Raw genomic sequence first — 23,432 nt, 5'->3', positions numbered from 1 at the left:
CCAACAGCGTGAAAAAATTTGATGCTCTTCTATAAGTCACGTTAAAAACACACTGCTTTAATTATGTGATTTGTTATAGCATCATTTTTTCGGCTCACTCAAAATCTGAAAAGGGGGCTGCTTTAATGAATAGCAGAGAGGCACTGTGCTTGCACTCATGCAAAAGCTGCTGCATTTCTTCTGAATAATTTTTGAAGCCTGCATAGCCCACATAGCAGGATGGGAAGGGGAACTCTTTAACTAGGTATGTAGAGTTACAAAAAAATCATGATTATCTAATTCAAATTTTTTCATGTCTGTATTGTGCTCTTTTGTAGTTGCATGATCTGAAAAAAAAAAGTCAAATTTATGTTGTTTTCATGTAGCTCTTCTTGCATTCCATCACCAAAAAAAAAAGAGAGAACTACAAACATTAAAAAAATGGAAATTCCCACAAACAGCTACAATTTATTTATGATTTATATTGCATCTTTTCTCCTAATTTTATCTCTACTATAATTAAGAGATCATGATTGGTTAGAGTCACCTTTATGGCTAACTGGAAACTAATTAGTTTAGTTTATTTGATTTGTATACCGCCCTACTCCCGAAGGACTCAGGGCGGTGAACAGCCAAGCAATAAAATACATAAATACACAAAATTTAAAAACCAGATAAAATCAAATTAAATCATTTTGGCCCAGACAGATTAAAACACCCCAATAATTTAAAAACAGATTAAAATTTACATATTAAAAGAGGGAGGAGATTAGGCCAAGCCCGCTTGATGGAATAAAAAGGTCTTCACAGCGCAGCGGAAGGTGCGCAGATCCGGGATCCTCTGTATCTCTGGGGGGAGCTCATTCCAGACGGTAGGTGCCACCACAGAGAAGGCCCTCCCCCTAGGGGCCGCCAGCCGACACTGTTTGGCTGACGGCACCCAGAGGAGTCCCTCTCTATGAGAGCATACTGGCCGGTGGGAGGCTATTGGTGGTAGTAGGTGGTCCCGTAGATAACCAGGTCCTAAGCCATGGAGCGCTTTTAAGGTGGTAACCAAAACCTTGAAGTGCACCCGGAAGACCACCGGGAGCCAGTGCAGCTTGCGCAGGAGAGGTGTCACATGGGAGCGCCATGACACTCCCATTACCACCCGCGCGGCCACACTCTGCGCCAGTTGGAGCCTCCGGGTGCTCCTCAAGGGGAGCCCCATGTAGAGAGCATTACAATAGTCCAGGCGGGAGTTGACGAGGGCATGAGTGACCGTGCGTAACGAGTCTACACAATTACCATTTCATCTATAACCGCTAGATCTGAGTTTCTCAATCTCAGCAACTTTGAGGATTGTGGAGTTTAACTCTCAGAATCCCCCTAGCCAGCATATTGGCTGGGAGAATTCTGGGATTGAACTCCACATATCTTAAAGTTGTTGAGAAACACTGCATTAGACTACCTTACCAAACTTTATGTATAGAGTGAAAGGAAGCACCTTAATTTATTAGGATACTGAGGCTATCAATAAAGTTGCCCAAGACTCTCCAACTTTTTCATCATTTGGAAATGAAGTGGAAGGTAAAAAGCTAGTTAAAAAATAAGGTGACTAAGCAATTGTTTAATGTTGTAGGAGCCTTAAGTTTACTGAACACTCTTCTTTCAATACAACCATAAAGATATAAATATACAGTTATTTTTTTAAAATAAATACTTTTTCCTGGAATGAGACAAATTGTGGTAAATATAAATCATGTTTTCACAGCAGAAGACAAGATCAAACTGTAATGCCTGATCCTGATTTATGTCCATTCCAAATAGTTATGGAATTAATGCTTCAAATCGCTTCTCTGTGGCAGAACAAATGGGGAAGAGAGTACATGAATCCAAATTGCATTATTTTATTTATTCACTTTATTTGTTAGCTTGCGTAATTATTGGCATTTGTATTCAATTATGCTCAAAAGATAATCTTTGAATGATTATCTTCAGATAATAAAAACATAACTGACAATAATAACAATAGCCTTGTTGTTCCATCTTTTTTGTTAAAAAAAAGGAAGTGAATGCAGGAAACTACAGACTGGTCAGCTTAGCATCAGTAGTGGAAAAATCTAGAAAATACAGGTTAGCAAATACTTAGCAAGGAACAAAGTGATTACTAGTAGCTGCCTTTGGTTCACTGAAAACAACTTGTCATATGATTCATATAATTGTTGTTGTTTTTTTTACAAAGTGATTTAGATTAGTAGACCAAGGGAATGTTGTGGATGTAGTGTATCTGGACTTTTGTAAGGCTTTTCATAAGTGTACCATGGCATCCTTTTTACTAAAAAAAGGAAAATGTGGTTTGTATAGTCCCAGTACCAAATGGATTCACTGTTGTTGGAAAAATCATGTGTCTAAACAAAAGAAGATATGCAGCCGGGTACTCCAGAGTTCTGTTCTGGGCTCAAGTGCTCTTCAATATTTTTATAAATGATTCAGAAGTGTGGATGAAAAGGATGTTCATCAAATTTGCAGATAACACAAAGCTGGGTTGGGGGAAATTGCTAAAAGTTCATGATCAAAGGTCAAAATAATCTTGATATACTTAAACAGTGGGCCCTAAGTAACAAAATGCAGTTTAGTTGCAAGAAATATAAGGCCCTTCACTTAAATAGGATAAACCAGATTCATAGATACAAAATAGGTGGCACATGGCCTGAAAGATCTGGTATCCTGACAGACCAGATATAAATTAGCGGTTTGTTACAGCTGCCAAAAGAACCAATGAGATCTTGGTTCAATAGAGGTATAAAGTCAAGATTATGGAACATGATAATTCTACCCTATAATTCTACCATTTAATTCTGGTCACCATAATACAGGAAGGAGATCAAAAGAACGGAGAGAAGATATTATGCAATTTGAATGCTAAATTTTACAAAGAACATTTGAAGGAATTGGGCAGGTTTGGCCTGAAGAAGAGGAAACTATGGAGCGATTATAGCAGCCTTTGTTGTTTTAAAATTTTTATTTGTTTTATTATATAAAATATAAAGAAAAAATGGAAATAGGAAATTAAGAGAAGGAAAAGGAGTGGGAAAGGGAGGGTATGAGATACAAGGGGGAAAAAAGAATTAAAAAGGGCATTGACTTCCAACTCTTCTTAGCACAGTACAAGATAAAAACACTCCAACCTCAACTTTTTGCTTTATACATTAATATATAAATAGCCAGAGATTATAGCAGTCTTAAAGGGCTATCATAGAAAAGAGGAAATTGATTTATTTTCTATAAAATCTAAAGGTAGTACAAGAACCAATGGATTGAAGTTTTTCCAAACTTTCTTGACAATCCTGAGAATAGTGGAATAGTGGAATAGTGGAGAGCAGTGGAATAGCCTGCCTCCTGTAATCATCCAGTCATTAAAAACAATAGCATTAATATCAATTGTAACTACAGTTAAAAAACATATCTTTAACTGAAAAAAAAAATCCTATATGTTCCTCTTAATCCCCAACAGCTCTCTTAAAGAGACATGTCTTAGCTGATCTGCAGTTGGAGAACTATGGATTTCCATAGGCAATGGGGAAGTTTTAGGAAAGGCCTGCTTCCATACCCTTCCCTCTCTAGCCTGCCAAGAAGAGTCAACCCAGAGCTTTCCCTCACAAACTGTTCAGACAAGGTGAATATATGAATTGGAATAAAACTACTTCCAGTTTTAATGCTTTCTATACATACATCAAATTACCACCAAGGTATATATAGATACTCCTTGATTTAAAACCGATTGCTTAGTAACCGACCCCCAATAGGGATTTAAAATTTAGTTTTGAAGTTCCAACATTGCCACCCCTCCCTAGTCCCATGACTGCATTTTTGGGTGTTTGGCATCTGGCCCATGTTTAGGGCCATTTGCAGTATCTCGTGGTCATTTGACTGCAGTTTACAACCTTTTTGCAAGAAACCGGCGTTTCTTTCCATTTCCAGCAAAAATTGCCACACTGAGAACTTTCTGACTGCCACAAAAACATCATGAAAATGGGCCCAGTCACATAGAGACTGTTCAACTACTGTCACGCCTTAGGATTGCAATAACCAGGCTCAATTATAGTTGTAAATCAATAATTACCAGTACTAACAATATACAGTACATAATCCATATGTATTTGTTCAGTTTCTTCTGTATAAATCCTGTTACTCATGCTATCACAATGTTTGGAGACAACTCATGCATGCAGTTTTAATCTTAGAAGATAATACATTGTCTTGTGATATATGATATATAGTTTTAGAAGATAATATATTGTCTCAATGGGAAATATATTTAAATAAACACATGTTGGAAGTGAAAATGGATAGAAGGCAAAGCAAGGAGAAGTGTGCTTATTTTCAACTGCTGTGATAATTTTTGCAAATGAAATATTAAGGTTTTGATCTTCAGCATGTCATCTCATGTGTCTTCATTACTGCTATGAAGACTGCTAGGCAAGTAAAGTTTAAACTGAAGAGGAGATTCCCTTACATCAGTGCCACAAAGCGTTGCACAATAAAAATGCCTCTTGATGTGTCATTTCCCTTTTGGCCCCCAACCAAATTTCAAACTGAGGGAAGAACAGAAAGGGATTTAAGGCCTGTGTGTGATTCTACAAGCCAATACTTCTCATCTGCCTCTCTGAAGAAATGTAGTGAGAAAGGCACATCTTTTAAGTTATTGTGCATCCAAAAATGACTGAAGAAATGTTAGCACTTAGAAATCCTCTGGGAAAGCTGCCACTACAACTTCGCTATCCTCCTTGCCCACAGCTATGAAAACAATAAACCGAGGCATGTAAAGGTCCCAACTACACCCAACAAAACATGTTCTCCCATTGAGGTCCGGAATTTTAAAAATCCCCAATAACTGGGGCTCTGCATGCCATTTTTGCAGAATGGCTGTACAACATTTTGTTTCAAGTTTTTTATTGAAAGCTAATTAATGTGAATGTCTAAATCAAATGGAATAGTAATTCCACATCCTATAAAGCCAGTTGCAGTTAAGTAAAAGCCCCTTTCCTCTGGATATGAACATTCTGCACGTTGCTATCCCCAAGAGTTTGGGGCCTGAGAAAAGAAGGACAGCAGGCACGTGTTCCTGGGTAGGGACAAATGACCTGTGCATGATGTTGTCATTTTACACACTTCCTTTCGGCATCATTGTGGTTTGCTATGGACACCACTGGTGACCACAATACTGATTTCAAGACAATCAAGTAGAATGGAAGCACAGACATAGCTTTCTCTAATTATGCTCCTCTAAACATGATTCTTGCCTATTCAAATATCCTCTGATTCTTAAATGTCTATATTGGAATCCTGCCCATTTGGGATGAAAGAACCCATGTTTTAAGCTGAGAGCTATTCTGCAACATGGGTGAGTTTGTCATTAATTCTAAATTTTTTTCAGACCTGCTCCTAGTTCTTATACACACACACACACACACACACACACACACACACACACACACTCACACACATTTGTGTTCAAGCTTAAATCTAAACATTGGTTATGGATAAAATGAAGATAGAACTAATACTCTTTCTAGTACACCTTTAGATTGCCTAATGCGTGTACAACAATTCAGTAATGTATCCTGTATAACAATCCTATAAAATACTTCTGCATATAGGAAGACTGGGATTTAAAGAGGGCAATTTATATAGAGTGAGATTTAAAATTGGGATTTATGATTTACTGGTTGCAGTCAAATTTATACTATATTTTAGTTAACAAATGCTGCGCTATGAGCAGAACTAAAAATAGAGAAAGAAACACATATGGCTGTACATTTTCTTTCTGAAAGTTTATTCAAAGCTAATTAATTTGAATTTTTGAATCAAAGCTGACTTACTCAAAGATATCTCAAAATGAATTGGGAAAACCCAATCAAAAAAACATGATTCAATGCTTCACATCAAAGTATTGAACTGACTTATTTTCCAGATCAATTTACAATGATGACACAAATCAAATTCAATATCTGAATCATACCAGGTGCTTCATTCAAACATTTGTCAATATCTGTAAGATAATAGCTTTTTGAAGTTGCAACTTCATTTAGAGCATTTGCTGAGCCTTATGTATAATATGACTCAGAAATCAAACAAGTTAAAGGCTGTAAAATTAAAGGGATGCAGAATATAAAATTTGATTTGCAACAGTTGAAAATGTAAGATAAACAGTATATTCACTTTGAATATTATACTTAAAAGTATAAGATATTTTGCTGCTGGTATATTACTTCATTGATTGCTAAATGGACAATTCATTTTCTAAAAATGAACTTTGGATAGAATAGAAATATAACTTTCAGATAAGATCATTTTTCCATGCTTGGTTCAATGTCGTTAAAGCTCAACAGTTATGGAAAATATTTATAATATAATGAAATACATTTTAAAAGCTGGATTTTCTTTCCAACCTATTTTTATTACTTTTATTAAATATTACTAAATTTTACACACCAACAACACTATTTTGTGTTGTTTTACACACAAAATATACTAAATTAGCTTGGTGTACAAGGATAATTTAAGTTTTCTGTTGGAAAGTATACACAGTTCCTTCTGCAGAAGAACATATAACGAAGCTCTCGGAATATTCCTCAATGTTCAAAATATTTTTTTATTTTAACAGTAAATCTGATGGAGAATTTAATTCAATTTGGAAATCCTGCATTTTAGAGTTATAATTCTATATATACATGGATTTGTGTCACATAAAAAATTTGGGTTTCTTATCTTAATTGCTGTAATAAATACTGTGTAATGTATGAAATTCTATTATGCTAATGAATTCTCTCTTTAGTCACTTTGTGTTTTATTTTTCCTTTTTTGCCTCTTTCCTTTTTCTTGCTTCCTTTCTGTCATTTTTCTTTAAAATGCTCAATAAAAATATACCACCATCATCAGTTTATGGATGGATTTAAATGTTTGAGATCATAACCAGAGATTTGCCCATCAAGAGACATAACTGATTGTTTTCAAAACTTTACTACCGGATAACACATTTGTATTTAATCACACATTTGAAAGAATCAATATTTTCTTTTCTGAATATTAAGTCTTATTTAGGACTGAGTTTAACAATAATATTTTTAAAATGTCTTAGAATGCTTAGTAGCTAATATATACATATGTGGTTTCTGTAGCTCCTCTGCTATACCCTGCAATAGTAGGCTGGGAACATGAAGAAACAGGACATAATTTATGCTGCAAGATCATAGAGATAAGTTTGACTTTTGCTTATGAAAAGTAGTTACAGTATAGCTTTACAATGCTGTATGACACAACTTTTCTTTAAAATAGCAGGTAATCCATGGTGTTTTTAATAATATTATTACACACTACGTTGTATTGTATCACAGTATTAATAATTGTTCCACTGTTTGTGTGTGTATATGTATGTATCTGTGGAACAATAAAAGAGCATGTTGAATTCAGCAGAGCTAAAAAATGGGAAGGGCCAGGTAGTTGTACAACTCTGAACAGAATGCGCATTTGAGTGACTCACAGTATTCCCTTTTCTTTCTTTCTTTCTTTCTTTTTTTTTTTTGCAGTGTTCTTTGCCAGTGTAAACTTTTCTTTGTCCATTAAAATTTAGTTGGAAAACCTCCAAATACTGAACTAACTTTTGGGATTACATTTAAAAATATTAGCTTTCATTCAATATTTCAAGTGAAAAAGATCAGTCCATCTCACCACCTCAAATACTAAGCTATAATTTGGATAGGCTCCATGCTGGGGCCCACAGCAACAACCCTAAAATAAATATGGGGAATAAAGTTATTAGTAAATATCAATACAGGGAGTCCTCATTTACTGACTATAAGTGGGACCAACAACTCTATTGCTAAGTAATGTGAGCATTAAATGAAATGTCGTGTAGCCATGACATTTCAACATCAATTCCACTGTGGTCTTGAAGGGCAATGTTACACAATCACAACTTGCTATTTCTTTCCAGCTTCCCCAATGACTTTGCTTATTTGATAAGAAGCCAGCTGTAAAAGTCCCAAAAGGTGATCATGTGACTCTAGGACACTGAAACCGTCATAAATGTGCCCAAATTGTGATCACATGACTGCAGAGACAGAGCTGCAAGTTTGAGGAGCTGTTGTAAACTTACTTTTTCAGTGCTGTCACTTTAGTTAGCAACTACAGTAAGTAGCAACTACCTAGAAGCCCACCATTTGCATCAATTTTTGCCCATAAGAGATAAAATTACATGTAAAATGAAGCACAGACCCAGATTAGTATAGTGGTTAAGATACTTGGCTAGAAAATGCGAGTTCTAATCCCAATTTGGGCACAAAGCTAGATGGGTGATCTTGAGCCAGTCACTCTCTCTCAGCCCTAGAAAGAAAGCAAAGGTAAACCACTTCTGTAAACCTGCAAAAAAATAATGGGGACTTGCCTAGGCAGTCACCAGAAGTCAATAATAACTTGAAAGCACCAAAACAAAAACAAAGGAGTAACTGAATATAGTCCTCAAGCTAGCTACATATTAGGGTAGTCACAAAGCCTTCAAAAAAGGATTTTAGAATGTGCACTAGCACACATTAAACTCTTCTTTTTCAAATATGAAGGCAGCCACCTCGTTTGCTAGAAGTGAATGGCTGCTTTGGAAATTACTCACAGCTGCCTCCAAGAAGAAGAAAAAGCAGGGCTAAGGGGTAGTGCATACACACACTTATGAATATGCATGGGAGCATTCACACAAGTCTTGGAATAATCCTGCTGCATTAACTGTTTGAAAAAAGATGGTGGATATGTTATCCTGAGCACCTATTTCAAAAGCGTTCCACAGGCCAACTAAACAACTAGTCCAGGGGTGGGTTCTACTTACCTCTGCTACCAGTTCGCAATGGGAGTGTGCCTGCACATGCGCAGAAGTTCATGATAATGTCCAGGTGGGTGGGCGGAGCCTCCCGCCTATGTTACTACCGGTTCGGAAGAACCGGACCGAACCAGGAGCAACCCACCACTGAACTAGTCATTGAACAGTTTATTGAACTGTATATGGGAGAGGATAGAAACGGAGCGAAGAATAAAACGAATGTGTGATTAGCAGGAACTTTGGAAGGGGGGAATTACCTTGCTTAATTCTGGACAGTTGGAAAGAGATAAGGAAATAGGCATATTTTATTTCTGCTGCTATTCTATTATTAATTTTTTCTGCCCCTCTGAAATTCATTCTATTGTACTCTTTTTCATTCACTCTACATTCTACATATACCTGGCTCAATAGTAGTAACTATGAGGGATTTTGGAGTCCTAGTGGACAGTCACTTAAATATAATCCAGCAGTGTGCTGCAGCTGCCAAAAAAGCCAACACAGTTCTGGGCTGCATAAACAGAGGGATTGAAACAAAAGCATGTGAAGTGTTAATACCACTTTATAATGCCTTGGTAAGGCCACACTTGGAATACTGCATCCAGTTTTGGTCTGGATGTAAAAAAGAGAGGGAGGAAATGCATCACTGAACAATGGAGATGAATGCTAGAGAGGAATAAAGCTGAATACAAGGCCGACATAACACCTGTAACAGTGTAGGCATGCAGGGGGGGCGAGGGGAGTGCAGGGGGGAATGCGGTGTGCCCCCCCACATCCTGTTTTTGGTCCCAGGAGTCTTCAGGGAGGCCTGCTAGGCCCAAAATGGGGCACGGGGAGGGGTCGCATGCATGGGGGAGTGCGCATGCATGGGGGTGATGGTGTCATGCACACATTATGGGTGTGTACGCTTTCGGCATGCAAGGACAAAAAGGTTAGCCATCACTGGTATAGGGTTTCCTGCCTGAGCAGGGGGGGTTGGACTAGAAGACCTCTTAGGTCCCTTCCAACTCTGTTATTCTGTTATTCACGAAATCCAGAAATGTACTATTGTCTGAGGTGAAAACCCACCATATTATCTAAATTTTGCCTTATTATCTTAAATTTGAAGAAAAGTGCCTTCTCCATTCCTTTTTAGGACATTCATCTTTTCCACAGAAAATCTGAGGAAGCAAAGGAAATCCCTGGAATGCTACTGCTGAACATAAAGCTACAAAGCAATAAATAAAGCAGACCATAAATGTGTAGATGATACAGAAGTCATCTTTTAGTTCCAAATTACTTGTTCAGAAGTAGAAACTGAAATTTGCTCATATAAATAACTGTCAACCAAAGGACAGGAGTTTTCAATTCTGTCTTTTAGCTTTGTAAGCTTGCATAATAGCATTTCACATATTATACAGACAGCTGAGTTTTATAGCCCACATACCGTTGGAAGTTGCAATAATAATTCTCTGTAACATATATCCACTGAATTTACTCACTACATGTTAGGTGTACACATGTACCATTTTAGATGCTTATATTAATATCAATGTTATATAGAAAATGTCCTTGGTATCCCACATTAGCAGCCCTACAACACAGAAATTAAAGGAGCATGCAGTTGTGTGAAATGATTATTTTAAAGAATGTAAAAATTCAGGGAAAATTTTCCAAGATAAACAACTGCAATTTCAAGTAATGCATACCTCTGAACCTTAAACTAATCTGTGAACATTCAGAGCTGCTGCTCCCATTTACCAGTGAAAATCGCAGAACATTTGTTTTCTTCCCTGTACTTGCCAAGAGAAGGTCAAAGTTTCTTTCTTATAAACAAGTCTTACAAATTCATGATGTTCAGCATGATGTCATGTCTTAAAATGATAAGCTGGCAGCCCAAGGAACTGACATTCTGTAAAGATGTGCACAACTTTATGTTTATGCTACTTAGAATGAAGGTTCTAATAAGTCATCGTCTGTATTTCTTTAAAGAGGAGTTTTATAACTGTGATGAATCACAACGGCAAAAGATCAAAGTTTAAAAACATCAATGATGCCATGGGGTATTTTTTAATCTTGTAATGAATGATGATCATGTGCTCTTATGAAGTTGGTCCAACTGCCAACGCCAGATGTGTATATTAAGAAGTTGTTTGTGATGTGACAAGCCCTGGCTCAGCTGCCAGGGAAAGAGAGAGCAAGAATGAGGAATAGGATAACACGCTTCAGACATCGGAGTAAAATAAAAGCAGGTCCTGGCAGAAATGGGGACTGTTGATACATGTGTGTTATCTGAATTCCTAGTTAAAGAGGCTTGATAATTAGCCTCATTCACCTAGTTTTGTTTTGTTGGTGCCAGCTGAACTAATTTATTGCTATGATTAATTACCAATTTACTATGCAAATTAGTCTTGGAATTCTCAGGAGGAAATGAAATTTTAACATATTTCTCCACAAATTATTTAGATGGGGAAGTTAAAACGTTCTGTGGAGGTATGAAATGATTCTTGTCCAAGTTGAATCATGTTTTAAAATTGTTTCTGTATTTTTCTTTTCTTTTCTTTAAACTATCATTTGTTGACACAGTGTACTGGGTTTTCTGATATATTATTGTTATCCCAGATGGAGGTTTAAACAGTAGTTTATTCAAGCCGAATCAACCCAAACAATTCTTGAGATATTTCATTAAAAAGGAAGTTTAAAAGAAAACTAAAAATTCAGCTAGGTTATTCAGGCCATACCAGACTGAATGAAAAATGAAAGAAAGAATAAGAACAAGAAATGCTAATTAGAAAAAAGGAATCCAGAAGATAATAATAATGCTTTTTATTGCAATTGAATTCTCATATTTAATTCACTGGATTTGTTCTGCGGTAGTTATTGGCCCAACTCACACATACAGGATATCCACATTTGCCCAGATCTCTAACCCAGATCTTTATTAAAAAGTGAAATTAGATATTTTAAGAATCTGGGTAAAATATGGAGATCCCCTTTTCATCCATACTATGTCTCTAGCTTGGATATATTCAATCATTGGAGAAAAGGATCTAGAAGTTCCCATTAATAAATCTTATTTATTAAATGAATTAGATATGCTAAAGGTTTGTTGTAGTCATTATGTTTTCTTCTTTTGGTCCAAACAGAATAACAAGTAGATCAATCAGCGCCTTATTAAATATAGTCATATTTTGGGTGTTTTTTTTTCATATTTTAAAACATATATCCAGCTATTTTGAGAACTAGCTAGTTCTTTACAATTGTGAAACTTAGGGAACTTGATTTGCTACCCAAAGCATATCTTTCAAGAAATAAATTCTATAGATCAAAATGTAGCCTTTTGTAGGTGGAAAGATGCTTTATGCCAGGAGTTCCAGGGTCATTATAAATTTTTTCTTCATATGGAAGGATGTACTATTTGGCACATAACATTCCTAGCAATATTTTACACGTGGAAGTCTTTTTGTTGAAATATTTCCTCCATGCTGGGCTACCACATGTTGCTCTGATGGCCAAATTAACTTTTCCCCACATTCAGAAATTGCCTTGCCTGTTTAGAAATTTCCCGTTTCAAAGGTATATCAGAATAACTATGCAGACTTCCAAATGGGAAGAAATAAATTAATTCCAGATGTCAAAAATTGTTAGTGTTCCACAAGGGACAACATTCTTTCAGAGTCAATAAAATGCTAGCAGTTGCATGTGAGAGAAGAGCCTTTTTCAATAGCAGTAAATTTAGTAGAGATTAATGAAGTAAACAGGAAAGCCTTGTGCTATATGATGAAAACAGACTTTACATGGGCAAGCAAACTTTATATTTACTGAGAAAATAAGAGTTTCTAATAATTCTCCATTGTTAATCAGAAAAAATAAGGATAACAATAAGGAGAAGTGGCAACTGGATTGCTCTTCTGCAGTACTTCAGAAAATAGAACTGATCTTATTCATCAAAGGCAAGCAAATGACTGAAATGATCCTTTTAGAAGAATTCAAATTTTTATTAATGTGGTTATTCTTCAAATAATAGTTAATCTCTAACTTAAATACAAGCATGCTTCATCAAACAACTTCAGTTTTTAATTAGCACCAAAAAGAAGGATTTAAGATTGTCGTATCAAGATATTTGCCTTATAAATGGCACTGATTATTAATTGAATTTTTTCAAAGACAAAGGCAGACAGATAAACCAGGATGGATTAACCAGGTCTGACTGTGCACATCAAAAAACACAATGTACAACAATGACTGGAACATGACCAAACCACTGTCATTGAAAAGCTCATTGTCTTGCAAGTACATTTTTATTCCTGAAGGAATGTACATATGATATACAACAGAAGCAGAAACATGCTACCTGCTCGACCCTATACTACAATAAACAATCCAAGTAGTGCACTAACTAGCTATAAGAAGCTTCCAAGATCAGTAAAGTATTGTTAAGATTAGCACGCACCCAACTTGTGAGCAAGTCACTTTTAAGGCCTCATATTCTACTGTTTTTCCTGGAACTCCATCCAAAGGAAAGACAGGAACAATCATTCTCTGTGTCCTACTCTCTTCCAGACAGCCAGTTTCCACCCCACCAAATAGGCTGCTAGCTACAATATTGAGTCACACAGAAGATCTAGCTGTTATAAATACCATAACAGTTTAGTCAAGCCTTTTTCCCTTTATATTATTTTGCCTGGTTGTACTTTAAAAAAAAAAATCAAATGATCTTAATAATAGTTGGTTTTGATCATATGTGGATCTCGTAGGTCTTTCTAGAACTTTGGACTTGGAAATTAGTATACACCAATTAATATACACAACTTCCCCAGTTCATCCATTCTCATTCTAGGCTACCAGCTTGCGGTCTGTTCCCTTCTTTACTGAAAGTGAAATGTAGGTGTGCAATAGACCAAAATATTGGGTTCAGAAACCTTGCCAGATGAGGACTGTGACTGAGCAACTCTATGGGTTTATCTTAACCATTGGTTGGCCAATATACTTTAAATTGCGGTACATTAAGGAACTGGCCTTACTTCCTTGAACACTATAAACACTATAAACTATAAACATTATAAACACTATAAACCAGGAGGACTGAAAAAGGGTTTCAGAGGTGGTGAATACTGCAATAAAGATCATCCCCTTTGTGTTAATAATAGAAATAGTGAAACCATTTCTGACAAAAGATTTAATTTAGATCCGATGGATTTTGAACTCCATAGAGTTGGTCAAATTGCTAATCATGTAGATCCATTTCAGCTTTGCTAGGTGAATGTGCCTTGATGGATAACTAATTTTTTGGCTTTTAGTGTCACAGCCACCATGGTATCCATCTGTACAATCTGTAAAATGCTAAAACATTTCCAATCCTAGTTGTTTAGCTGGAGGGGAGAAGATGGTGCTTCTGAAATTTACACCATGGTTACTGGGCATGGAAATTTCATTTTGCCTCCCGTGTTATTAATGTGTGTGAAATCACTAGGGGATCTCATTTGGAGATTTATGTTAACGTATCACCAACTTGCAGATACAAGGACATTTCTATTTCTTCCAACCGCTTGTTTCCTTAAAATAGTAAAAGTTCTGGAAGCTAATGCTTCTGTTATTTTCAGATTTCATTGGTTTGTTTTATGTATCCACTAAATTTGAGATTTACTAGACTGAGATTTTGTCTATCCCTATCTCTTTGCTTGTGTTACTTTGATTAATAGTTTTTCTGCTATTCTTGTTTTTTATTCATGCTTTCTCATTTTCATTACTTATGTATAATTGATATTGAAAGCGATGTAAAAATGAGTTTAAAAAATAATCCATGTTTTCAACTCCTTAACTGCCTGCAAGAAAAAACCTTGGACTGAATGATGATCAGCTTTTGAGTTTCCCCAGTTCTCATAGGTTTCATGGAGTATGGACAAGAAACAGGTTTTCACAGAGTCCCTCCCCAGAAACATAATTGGCCCAACTGACTGGTCCAAAAGTAGTGTAGTGGATTATTTCAATTTCAATCAATTGTTCATCATCAATTACAGACTGATATTTATAATTGGTCCCAACTGTTATCTTTAACAAACTTGTTAAAGCTGCTTTGTTTGAACATATTTTTGGCTTTTAGTTATTCTTAGGTGCCTTGTTAATATGCTTTTTTCTTATTATACATGTTTATATTAAATATTTAATCTTACTGTTGCCTGCTCATAATCTGACAGGATTGGGACAAGGTATGTACACTGGAAATAAGTAACAATTATCTTGCCCCCATAGGGCACACAGGCTTCCCAGAAGTAACCATAGAAAGTTCAAGAATTAGGGCAAGAATGTGTTTTGATTGATCATGGCACTATATCATTTTTTACTTAGATACTATACACAAATGATATTTTATTGTGGGAATCTTTTGTAACTCACTTTTGGGAGTGGCTGTAGTTCTAAATTTAATAGAAATATTCAAAATTGATGAGTTTGTCAAGTTTCTGGTTCAGAAACTAAATCTGTGGATTAGGACAAATAGGAAAGAAGTACCAAACCTGGTACATAATGAGTGAAGGGATGGAACAAGGAAGAGATATTGAACCTAATATTTTGTATAAAGTATAAATCAAATCTAAACTCAAATAGCCAATATATGGAGAAAATATAAATTATATTTTATATTCTTGGGATTTTTGTAATATATTGTGTACTATCCAGTAATGGGTTTCAATTTTGGCTGTTACCGATTTGTTCATGGGCGCGCATACGCTTGTGCACATGATGTTTCTGTGCATGCGCAGAGACGTCCAGATGGGTGGGCGGAGCATATCACCTCCACTACCAGTTCACCCAATCTGGGGTGAACCGCTAGCAACCCACCACTGGTACTATCTACTACAGGTGCTTTGTAATTATTTTGGTGGCAAACACAAATTTTGCTGAGAAATTTGAGATGCTGAGAAAAATCTCATTTTTCAGGATGGTAAGATTAGGGTGAAAATATGCTTTAAAAAGAGAGCAAAAATTCTTAAGTAACAAATTAGGATGTTCTTTTTCCCTCCGTATACTGAATACTACTTCCTTACAAAATCTTGAGCATGCTCACTCAGATCTTGAAAATTGGCATTTTCAACTATACAGAGAACCAAAGACATATTAACACTTGGATCTTATACAGAAACAAAAGCCCACTTAGCAGTCTGAGACAATGTAAATACAATATTATGAACATTTAACCTGAACCTTCAGATATGAGATACAAAATGCAATTTCCATATCTTACTGAATTCAATAGAAAACTGGAGATCAGGTTTCCACTTCTAGATTGTTTAGGATGATTTACAAAAGTTGCCAAGAAAATGATTATTTGTAATAATTTGTATTATTAATTATATTGTGATGAAAGGCCCAGATGATTTTGACAAGTTATATTCACAGTGGAGAAATCTCCTAGAAAGGTGATCTAGTAGAGAAAAACTATTCTGAACTCCACGAGTACCACTTCATTCAAGTATCAAACTGTGAGGAAAGTAATCCATGTAATTTTGATTTCAGAAGACTAAAAGACAAAATAACCTACAACTTCAAGCTAAAATTCATGAGACACCAAAGAAATAATCAAAAATGAAAAAATTCATTCTTGGATTGCTTACTTACACTCACTCTAAACTTGCATACTACAGCAATCTGCCTCAAAGCTCAAAACTTGAGAAATAAGGCTGGATGTGTTAGGTGAAGAAACTAAATATTGAAAACAAACTATAACTAGTTATTTCACAGATTATCTATACTGTATCCTAGATCACAAATGGAGAACATAGTACTTACTCCGTGGTTCCCTTGGTCCATCTACTGTCACTTTTATAGCTCTGTGATATGTAGCAACTTGAGGAGGATTTGTAAGGACAGTTATTGTTAGAGTAAAACTTTTCCCTGTTAAAAAAAAGGAAGAAAAAATAGAAATTACTATAGAAATGTTTGCATGAAATCTAAAAAATATAAAATATTCATTTTATATTTGGAATGGAGAAAATATGTCCTCTTCACTAATTGTGAAATTCAGCCAAGTATCACAAATGTTAAAAAAAGGATTTTTATATCAGATCATGAGGTAGTGGCAATAATTAGAAGTAATATCTTCTTCAAGAAAAAGGACATTTTTGCTTGAAGAGCAAACTGCTTGTAAGTGATTCTTTCAGGACATGTTCAGATCACCATTTTTAATGCTGCAATGTATAGCTACCATCTAGATGAATCAGTCACAGAAACTAAATGGAACATGTCAGTTAAGGTGTGAACAGAACTTAGTCTTTTCACAGGCCCTGTCCATTGTGGCAGGTAGGATGGAACACAGCTCAACCTGTAGAACTAGGAATGCTGAAAAAGTCACCAGAGTAAAATTCTTTCAATAGGTTGAGTGCATGTATTTGTAGAACATTGTGGCTCACATCACAGGGCCTCAAAGAAAGATAAGCAAGGAACATGGAAGGAAATACATTAGATATCTAGATTGATTTTCTTGTAGAAGAACACAATATGTATGTTTCCTTGACCTTTTAGAGAAAAGCTGGGATAGTATTGCCACATATAAATCATAAGAGCCTTGGTGGAACAGTGGTTAGAACCAGGGGTGGGTTCTAATTTTTTTTACTACCGGTTCTGTGGGCGTGGCTTATTTTGTGGGTGTGGCTTGGAGGTCATGTGACTAGGTGGGCGTGGCTAGCTGGTCAGTCATTTCTGGAAGGTCCTTGCACTTACGACCAGTCCTCGCACTTACGACCCGACTCATTTGTTTGCTTTTAACACTGATCAGCTGTAGGACGGCCCTTTGAAGCCCCGTGGCAAGAGTTTAAACAGTTTTTTTCCCTCTAGTCATCAGCTGGGACTCAGGAGGCAGCAATAGATTGGGGGTGGGACCAAATAAAAGGTAAGAATAACGTGGGTGGGGGGGTGGGGGGGGAGGGCGGGGGGGGAGAACCGGTTCGGTGATGTCATATCGTCACCGCTACTGGCTCGGCCGAACCAGACCGAACCGGGAGGAACCCACCACTGGTTAGAACACAGTACTTCAGGCTACTTCTGCTAACTGCCAGCTACCAACAGTTTGGCAGTTCGAATCTCATCAACTCAAGGTTGACTCAGCCTTCCATCCTTCCTAGGTGGGTAAAATGAGGACCCAGATTGTTGGAGGCAAGAGGCTGACTCTAAACCGCTTAGAGAGGGCTGTAAAGCACCGTGAAGCAATATATAAGTCTAAGTGCTATTGCTATTGCTATAAATAAATACGCATACAAACTAACTACAAGAGCTAAGGGCCTTGTAACCCTTATAGCTAAATCTATGGAGCAAAATCCACAGCAGATCAGTACCTTTCTAAGGCCCCTAAAATAATGAATAACTGTTCAGTTCTCCAGAGCTATGCATCAAGAAAAGAAGAAAGCTTCCTTGACGTTAAAAGATCTACATCAATCACGATCTTCACTTTACAAAGTAAATATAGACTTAACTGAATTCAGTTCAATTTTGTTTTGTTTCAGAAAAAAAGAGAGAATATTAGTATCTTAAAAAATATAAAAGAACTAAAAAGGACAGGTTCTAAAGAGAAATATTCAGCATTAAATTATACTTAATTAGTATTCATCATTTTCAACTCCAAAATTCAGTCCCAAATAATGCCTACTTGTATATGCTGCATACAAGGGCTTGAGGAAACATTAGGGAAGATTACAAGTAAGGTGTACAGAACTATATATTGTATATTAGGGACAAATTTCACATGCAAATAATCTGTTATTTTAACTATAGAATTCAATGAACTAAGTGAATACATATGATGTCAATTACATTCACACTTATCTGCACACACTTAGAGGAACAAAGTAATAAAGTGGATACTCAAAGTGAAGAAGAGTAATAATGAAGAAAAACTTTCCCTAGCGAAGTAAGACCCAGGGTTGCTGTTAGCTGAAAGAAACCGGCTTGCAAAGCCACAAGATGAAACTGTTTCCTGAAGAGAAGGTTGGATTCAAACTCCAAACACATTCTTACATCTTTGGGATTCAAAGCAAGTATGGAGATGTGTGGGTACACAGGATGCTACGCTACAGCACAGTAGCTTTCCATTGCATCAGGGGTTCAGCTTTGAGAAGAGCAAGCAATGTCTCATGAATATAGCTAAAATGATCTCTTCCTACAGACAGAGTGTGAATTGCAGTGGCCATGAACATCTGCAGCATGCCTGTGGCAATATGGAACAAACTGTATTATTATTATTATTACTTCGGTCATGACATATGGACTGGATTGGACTGATATAATTTGTCCTCCAAAGAAAGCCAAATTCTACTCCAGCACTTACTGCAAGGGAGATTTGCTCAATTGAGGAGAATTTCTCTTTCTCCTGCTGTTTAACTGAAAGAAATGTGCTGTTTTTACATTTGACTTCACATGGTTTTATCATTTAATTTGACTTTATCATAATACATTGAACTAATATATATTACTTCTGGGAGCCATAACAGAGTTTCCTATGTTCAATATGCCTGAGGTAACAGGAGGCTAATGATATAATTCACAAAGAAAATGAGAGATGGTTCCCCTTTCCCTGGACCATATTCCAGCTATTAAATCTTAAAGAAACTATCTGCCCAGGGTAAGATTGTGCTTTAAATGCATAAAATATATGTTCCACTGGAAATCCCAATTACCATAATAGAAATTCTGCAGTTAAGATGGATGTGGTGCCCTGCAACTCTGCAAGTGTTAGGAAACGGAAAACAGCCTACAGAGAACAGACAGGATCTTCACCCAGGGAAGTCTGTGGCCTTTGTTCTGCGAGTCATTGACAGTTCTAATCAGTGAGATATGCAACTGTTAATCATTTCAGATAGTCAAAACTGCAAACTGTTTCAAGACAGGAAGAGGTGGGCGTGCAACAGTGACTCAATGCAACAGTCAGCTATCTCATGGCTTATGGCTCACTTTGCCTGCTGCTTTACCAGAATCTTTAAAAGATTTTATAAAATACCCAAGCCATCTAGGGACTTTGGATTTCTACCTATTCTATCCCACTTTATGGAACTCCAAGAATATTAATGAAAACACAAAATGTTAAGAAAATGTAGCAGCACTAAATGTAATACATTATTTCAAAGACTAATACAAAACAGGAAGTGTGACTGAGTGGGGTATGTGTGGGTGTGCAAAGGCACACGCATGTATAATACAGAACAGGTCTGTTGCTGTCTCATTCAGCTTTCAAGCCTTCCTGTCACATCATTTATTATCACCCATGTGGTTTCAGAACATTTGGAGAAACCTTACTCCAAAAAGAGAGAATGTAATAGTAAACTTCCAATGTAACAGTCACACACAAAGAGAAGGCCTGCTTGTTCTCAGTGCAAGCTGACTTGCTCAGGCAATCCATCTGACTACCACAGCACAGTTTATGCTGTAAAATCTACTCAGAGGGCAGGGAGGGTTGTTGAGATCTTTAAAAAATACAAAATATGGTAGACAGAAATATGGCAGACAGAAATAAATGCTCCTTGAAAGAAGTCAGCTGTCACTACCTTCGTTTGAAAAAGGCAGAAAACTCTTATTTTAACTGATTTGCCTTTCTATTCCTGATCACTGACTTTAATTTGAATGTGTTCCTTTTTTTAGACTTTCTTAATTTTAGCATACCTTATTTTTTATAACAGTACCTTTGGGCATCGCTTCAAATATTTTTGGAGTACGGAATGTACTAATCAATTCTAGAAATGAATAACCCCCATAGTATAAGGCACTAAAATAATGCAGATGCTTTTTGAGAATATATCTGAACAGGTCAAAGAAGCCTGTGTTCAGATTTAAGGATCTGTGGGGAACTACAAGAAAATCTGTTTAATTAAGCTATAAGAGGAAGATACTTGGTGTGCTTTTATTATATTCTGCCACATCAAAATACTTTTTTTAAAAAAAAGCAATTCTACAGCCCTTGGGACAGTGTCAAGCATAGATTTCTAATAAGTGGGTAATCTGATTATACAGGCCTTTTTCATACCAGCTACCAGGAATGGTACTTGCCAAAGCTGGAAAACAGTCCCTCCAACCATCATTCTACAGGGATTTTAGACCAATTATCTAACTAGCCTTTCCTGTTTTCCTTCCCATTCCTTGTATATGGGAAGAAAAACTAAAAACCAAAATGGAAGCAAAAAGAAGGGCCAACCTTTCTCCAGCTTTGCAGAATGAGTTTCTCATAATTTAAGATTCTTAGGATATACAAAACACCTACAAAATAAAAAGCGTGAACTAGACAGAAGCATGGCACCATTTTGAGAGCATAAAATTCTTAAATCACTGGGATTTTAAAAATTGTGGATCATGACAATATTCTTTTACCACCAGACCTTTTCGCCTTCCTCATTAAACATTATTTCTGAAAGCAAATGATTCCTTTTAGAAATTTAATATGAACCTCAGTGTCTAGGATCGTGAGGCGAACCTATGGCACGCGTGCCACAGGTGGCATGTGTAGCCATATCAGTGGGCATGCCAACTCAGTTCTGGCGCATAGGCGTGGGCTGGCTAGCTGATTTTCGGGCCTTCTGGGCCCACCAGAGTAGGGAAACAGGCTGTTTCCTCTCCCCGAAGGGCCTGGGGGGGTGGGGAAGGCTCGTTTTTCTTTCTCACCTGGCTCCAGATCCTCTCTATGCATCTGGGGAGGGTGAAAACAGCCTTCCCCACCCCCTCGGAGGCCCTCCAGTGGCCTGAAATGGCCCATTTCCCAACTCCCGGTAGGACATGAAGTGACGTTTTTTGCTTTCCCCAGCCTCCAGAGACTCCTAGAGAGGCCTTGAGTGCCATCTTTATTTTCATTCTTTGGGAGGGACTTAATGGAAAATAAATATGGAGAATGGCTGTAATGTTTAAGAATCAAAATATTCTCACTCAGAACATTTTGAATAATGCTCCGTTTCATAACAAACAAACAAAACCATGTAGAAAGATGTAGAGAACATTCTGCTCAGGGTTAGTTAGAAGGGATGTTGAAAACTTTAGTATTTTTGTATGTGTGTGTCTACAGAGCAATATTTTCTTCTGATTTTTTGAATAGTTGAATAGTTTTATCTGTGTTCTGTGTTTTAAAACATCTAACCAAATTCTGTTTCTATATGATTCTTGAGTAAATTATTTTTCTCTTGGCCACAATGGTTTACTTGCTTGGAAACGGATGTTTTGTGGTTGGCCATGCCATGGCTCCTGGGCTGGGGGAGCCTTCCACTGCAGCTATTGAGCTAGAACAGTCATGACACGTTCTTAGAATTCCTGTGCCCACTGGCCAAAACATTACCCTAGTGTGCTAAATATACAATTTGGACTCTTAGGCAGTTACGTAATTATAGCCAGCTACCCAAGCCAAAAGTTTAACCAGGCTAATTTAACTCTTACAATTTGCTTCAAGGATTACTTGGAAGTTACCTAAAGAATTTCTGTCAATGGGGCTGGAGCCTCTGTTTAAGAGCATATAATTATCTAAAGTAACTGATTATAGTGAAGTTAGACCAGATTTGTACAGATAGTCCTTGACATACGACCACAATTAAGCCCAAATTTTGTGTTGCTAAGCAAGACAATTGTTAAGTTGAGATTTGCCCCATTGTACAACCTTTCTTGCCACAGTTGTTAAGTGAATTACTTCAGTTGTTAAGTTAGTAACGTGGTTTTTTTAATGAATCTGGCTTCCCCATTGACTTTGCTTGTCAGAAGTTTGCAAAAGGTGATCATGTGACCCTGGGGCACTGCAAGTGCTACAAATACTTGTCATTAGCCAAGCATCAACTTTTGATCATTTGACCACAGGGATTCTGCAGCAGTCATGTGAAAAATGGTCATAAGTCACTTTTTTCAGTGCTGTTGTAACTTCAGTCACTAAATGAATGGTTGTACATCTAAGATTCCCTGTAGATATGTTCCCTGAATTGAAGTATGAATAGTAAATAATATCGGATTACAGCATAATTAAAAGTAATATGAAAAGCCAATGTAAGAAGTAGATAACTGGAATAAAGGGAGGAGTGCATATCTGTGCATTGATAAATAACTATAGGGAAAATGTATTCCTTTGAGGACAGGAAATAACACATGACTGGAAATGTCTTATGGAATTTACCAACTCCTTTGGCTGCCTTCCTATTTCCTCTCTCCTTCTGCAACTATTAATATGCTTCAAAAGACCAGATCAGGCAACTGAAAGCGGATAAAGTGATTAGAGAAGTTAGTGATGGCATAGGGTAGTAGGTAAACAGCTGAGCAGGCCTTTCTAAGTATTTGCACAACTAGATTAGATAAAAATGCCGAAGAGGATTTCATGTGAGGTTAGAGAAATGATGAAGTCATGATAAACAAGGAACATATGGGAGACCAGAGACAGCCCAGCAAGTCGACTGGTAATTTAGACTGTGACTTCAATGAAAAAGAAAGAAATAAAATTAGAAACACATAAAATAAGTATGGACATTCTATTTCCACCATATAGGAAAACAAAAACACTAACTGAAAAAATGTTTCTATTTTCAAAGTTTATCTAACCTGCAGTGGTTCCTTCCTAGAAGTTGACTCTTCTTAAAGCCCTCTTGCCTTTCTCTTTGAGTCAAGTGAGAGCAGCAGAGTCCCCTGG

General features: G+C 36.7%; 1 protein-coding gene across 4 annotated transcripts in view; it reads right to left on the bottom strand.

Moving 5' to 3' along the window:
- The window catches only part of RUNX2 (RUNX family transcription factor 2), a 168,426-nt gene that overhangs the window by 66,074 nt on the left and 78,920 nt on the right, over positions 1-23,432 (bottom strand). For all 4 annotated transcript variants that reach the window (XM_070956628.1, XM_070956643.1, XM_070956636.1 and 1 more), the window contains exon 4: positions 16,595-16,699. In XM_070956628.1, the coding sequence (XP_070812729.1) occupies positions 16,595-16,699 (105 nt within the window). The remainder of the gene's footprint in view (positions 1-16,594; positions 16,700-23,432) is intronic.

This window comes from Pituophis catenifer, unplaced genomic scaffold, assembly GCF_029215685.1.
Source record: "Pituophis catenifer annectens isolate HBS135680 unplaced genomic scaffold, rPitCat1.0.hap2 SCAF_1, whole genome shotgun sequence".
NCBI classification, from domain to species: domain Eukaryota; kingdom Metazoa; phylum Chordata; class Lepidosauria; order Squamata; family Colubridae; genus Pituophis; species Pituophis catenifer.
This window is presented reverse-complemented; position numbering and strand designations above follow the sequence as displayed.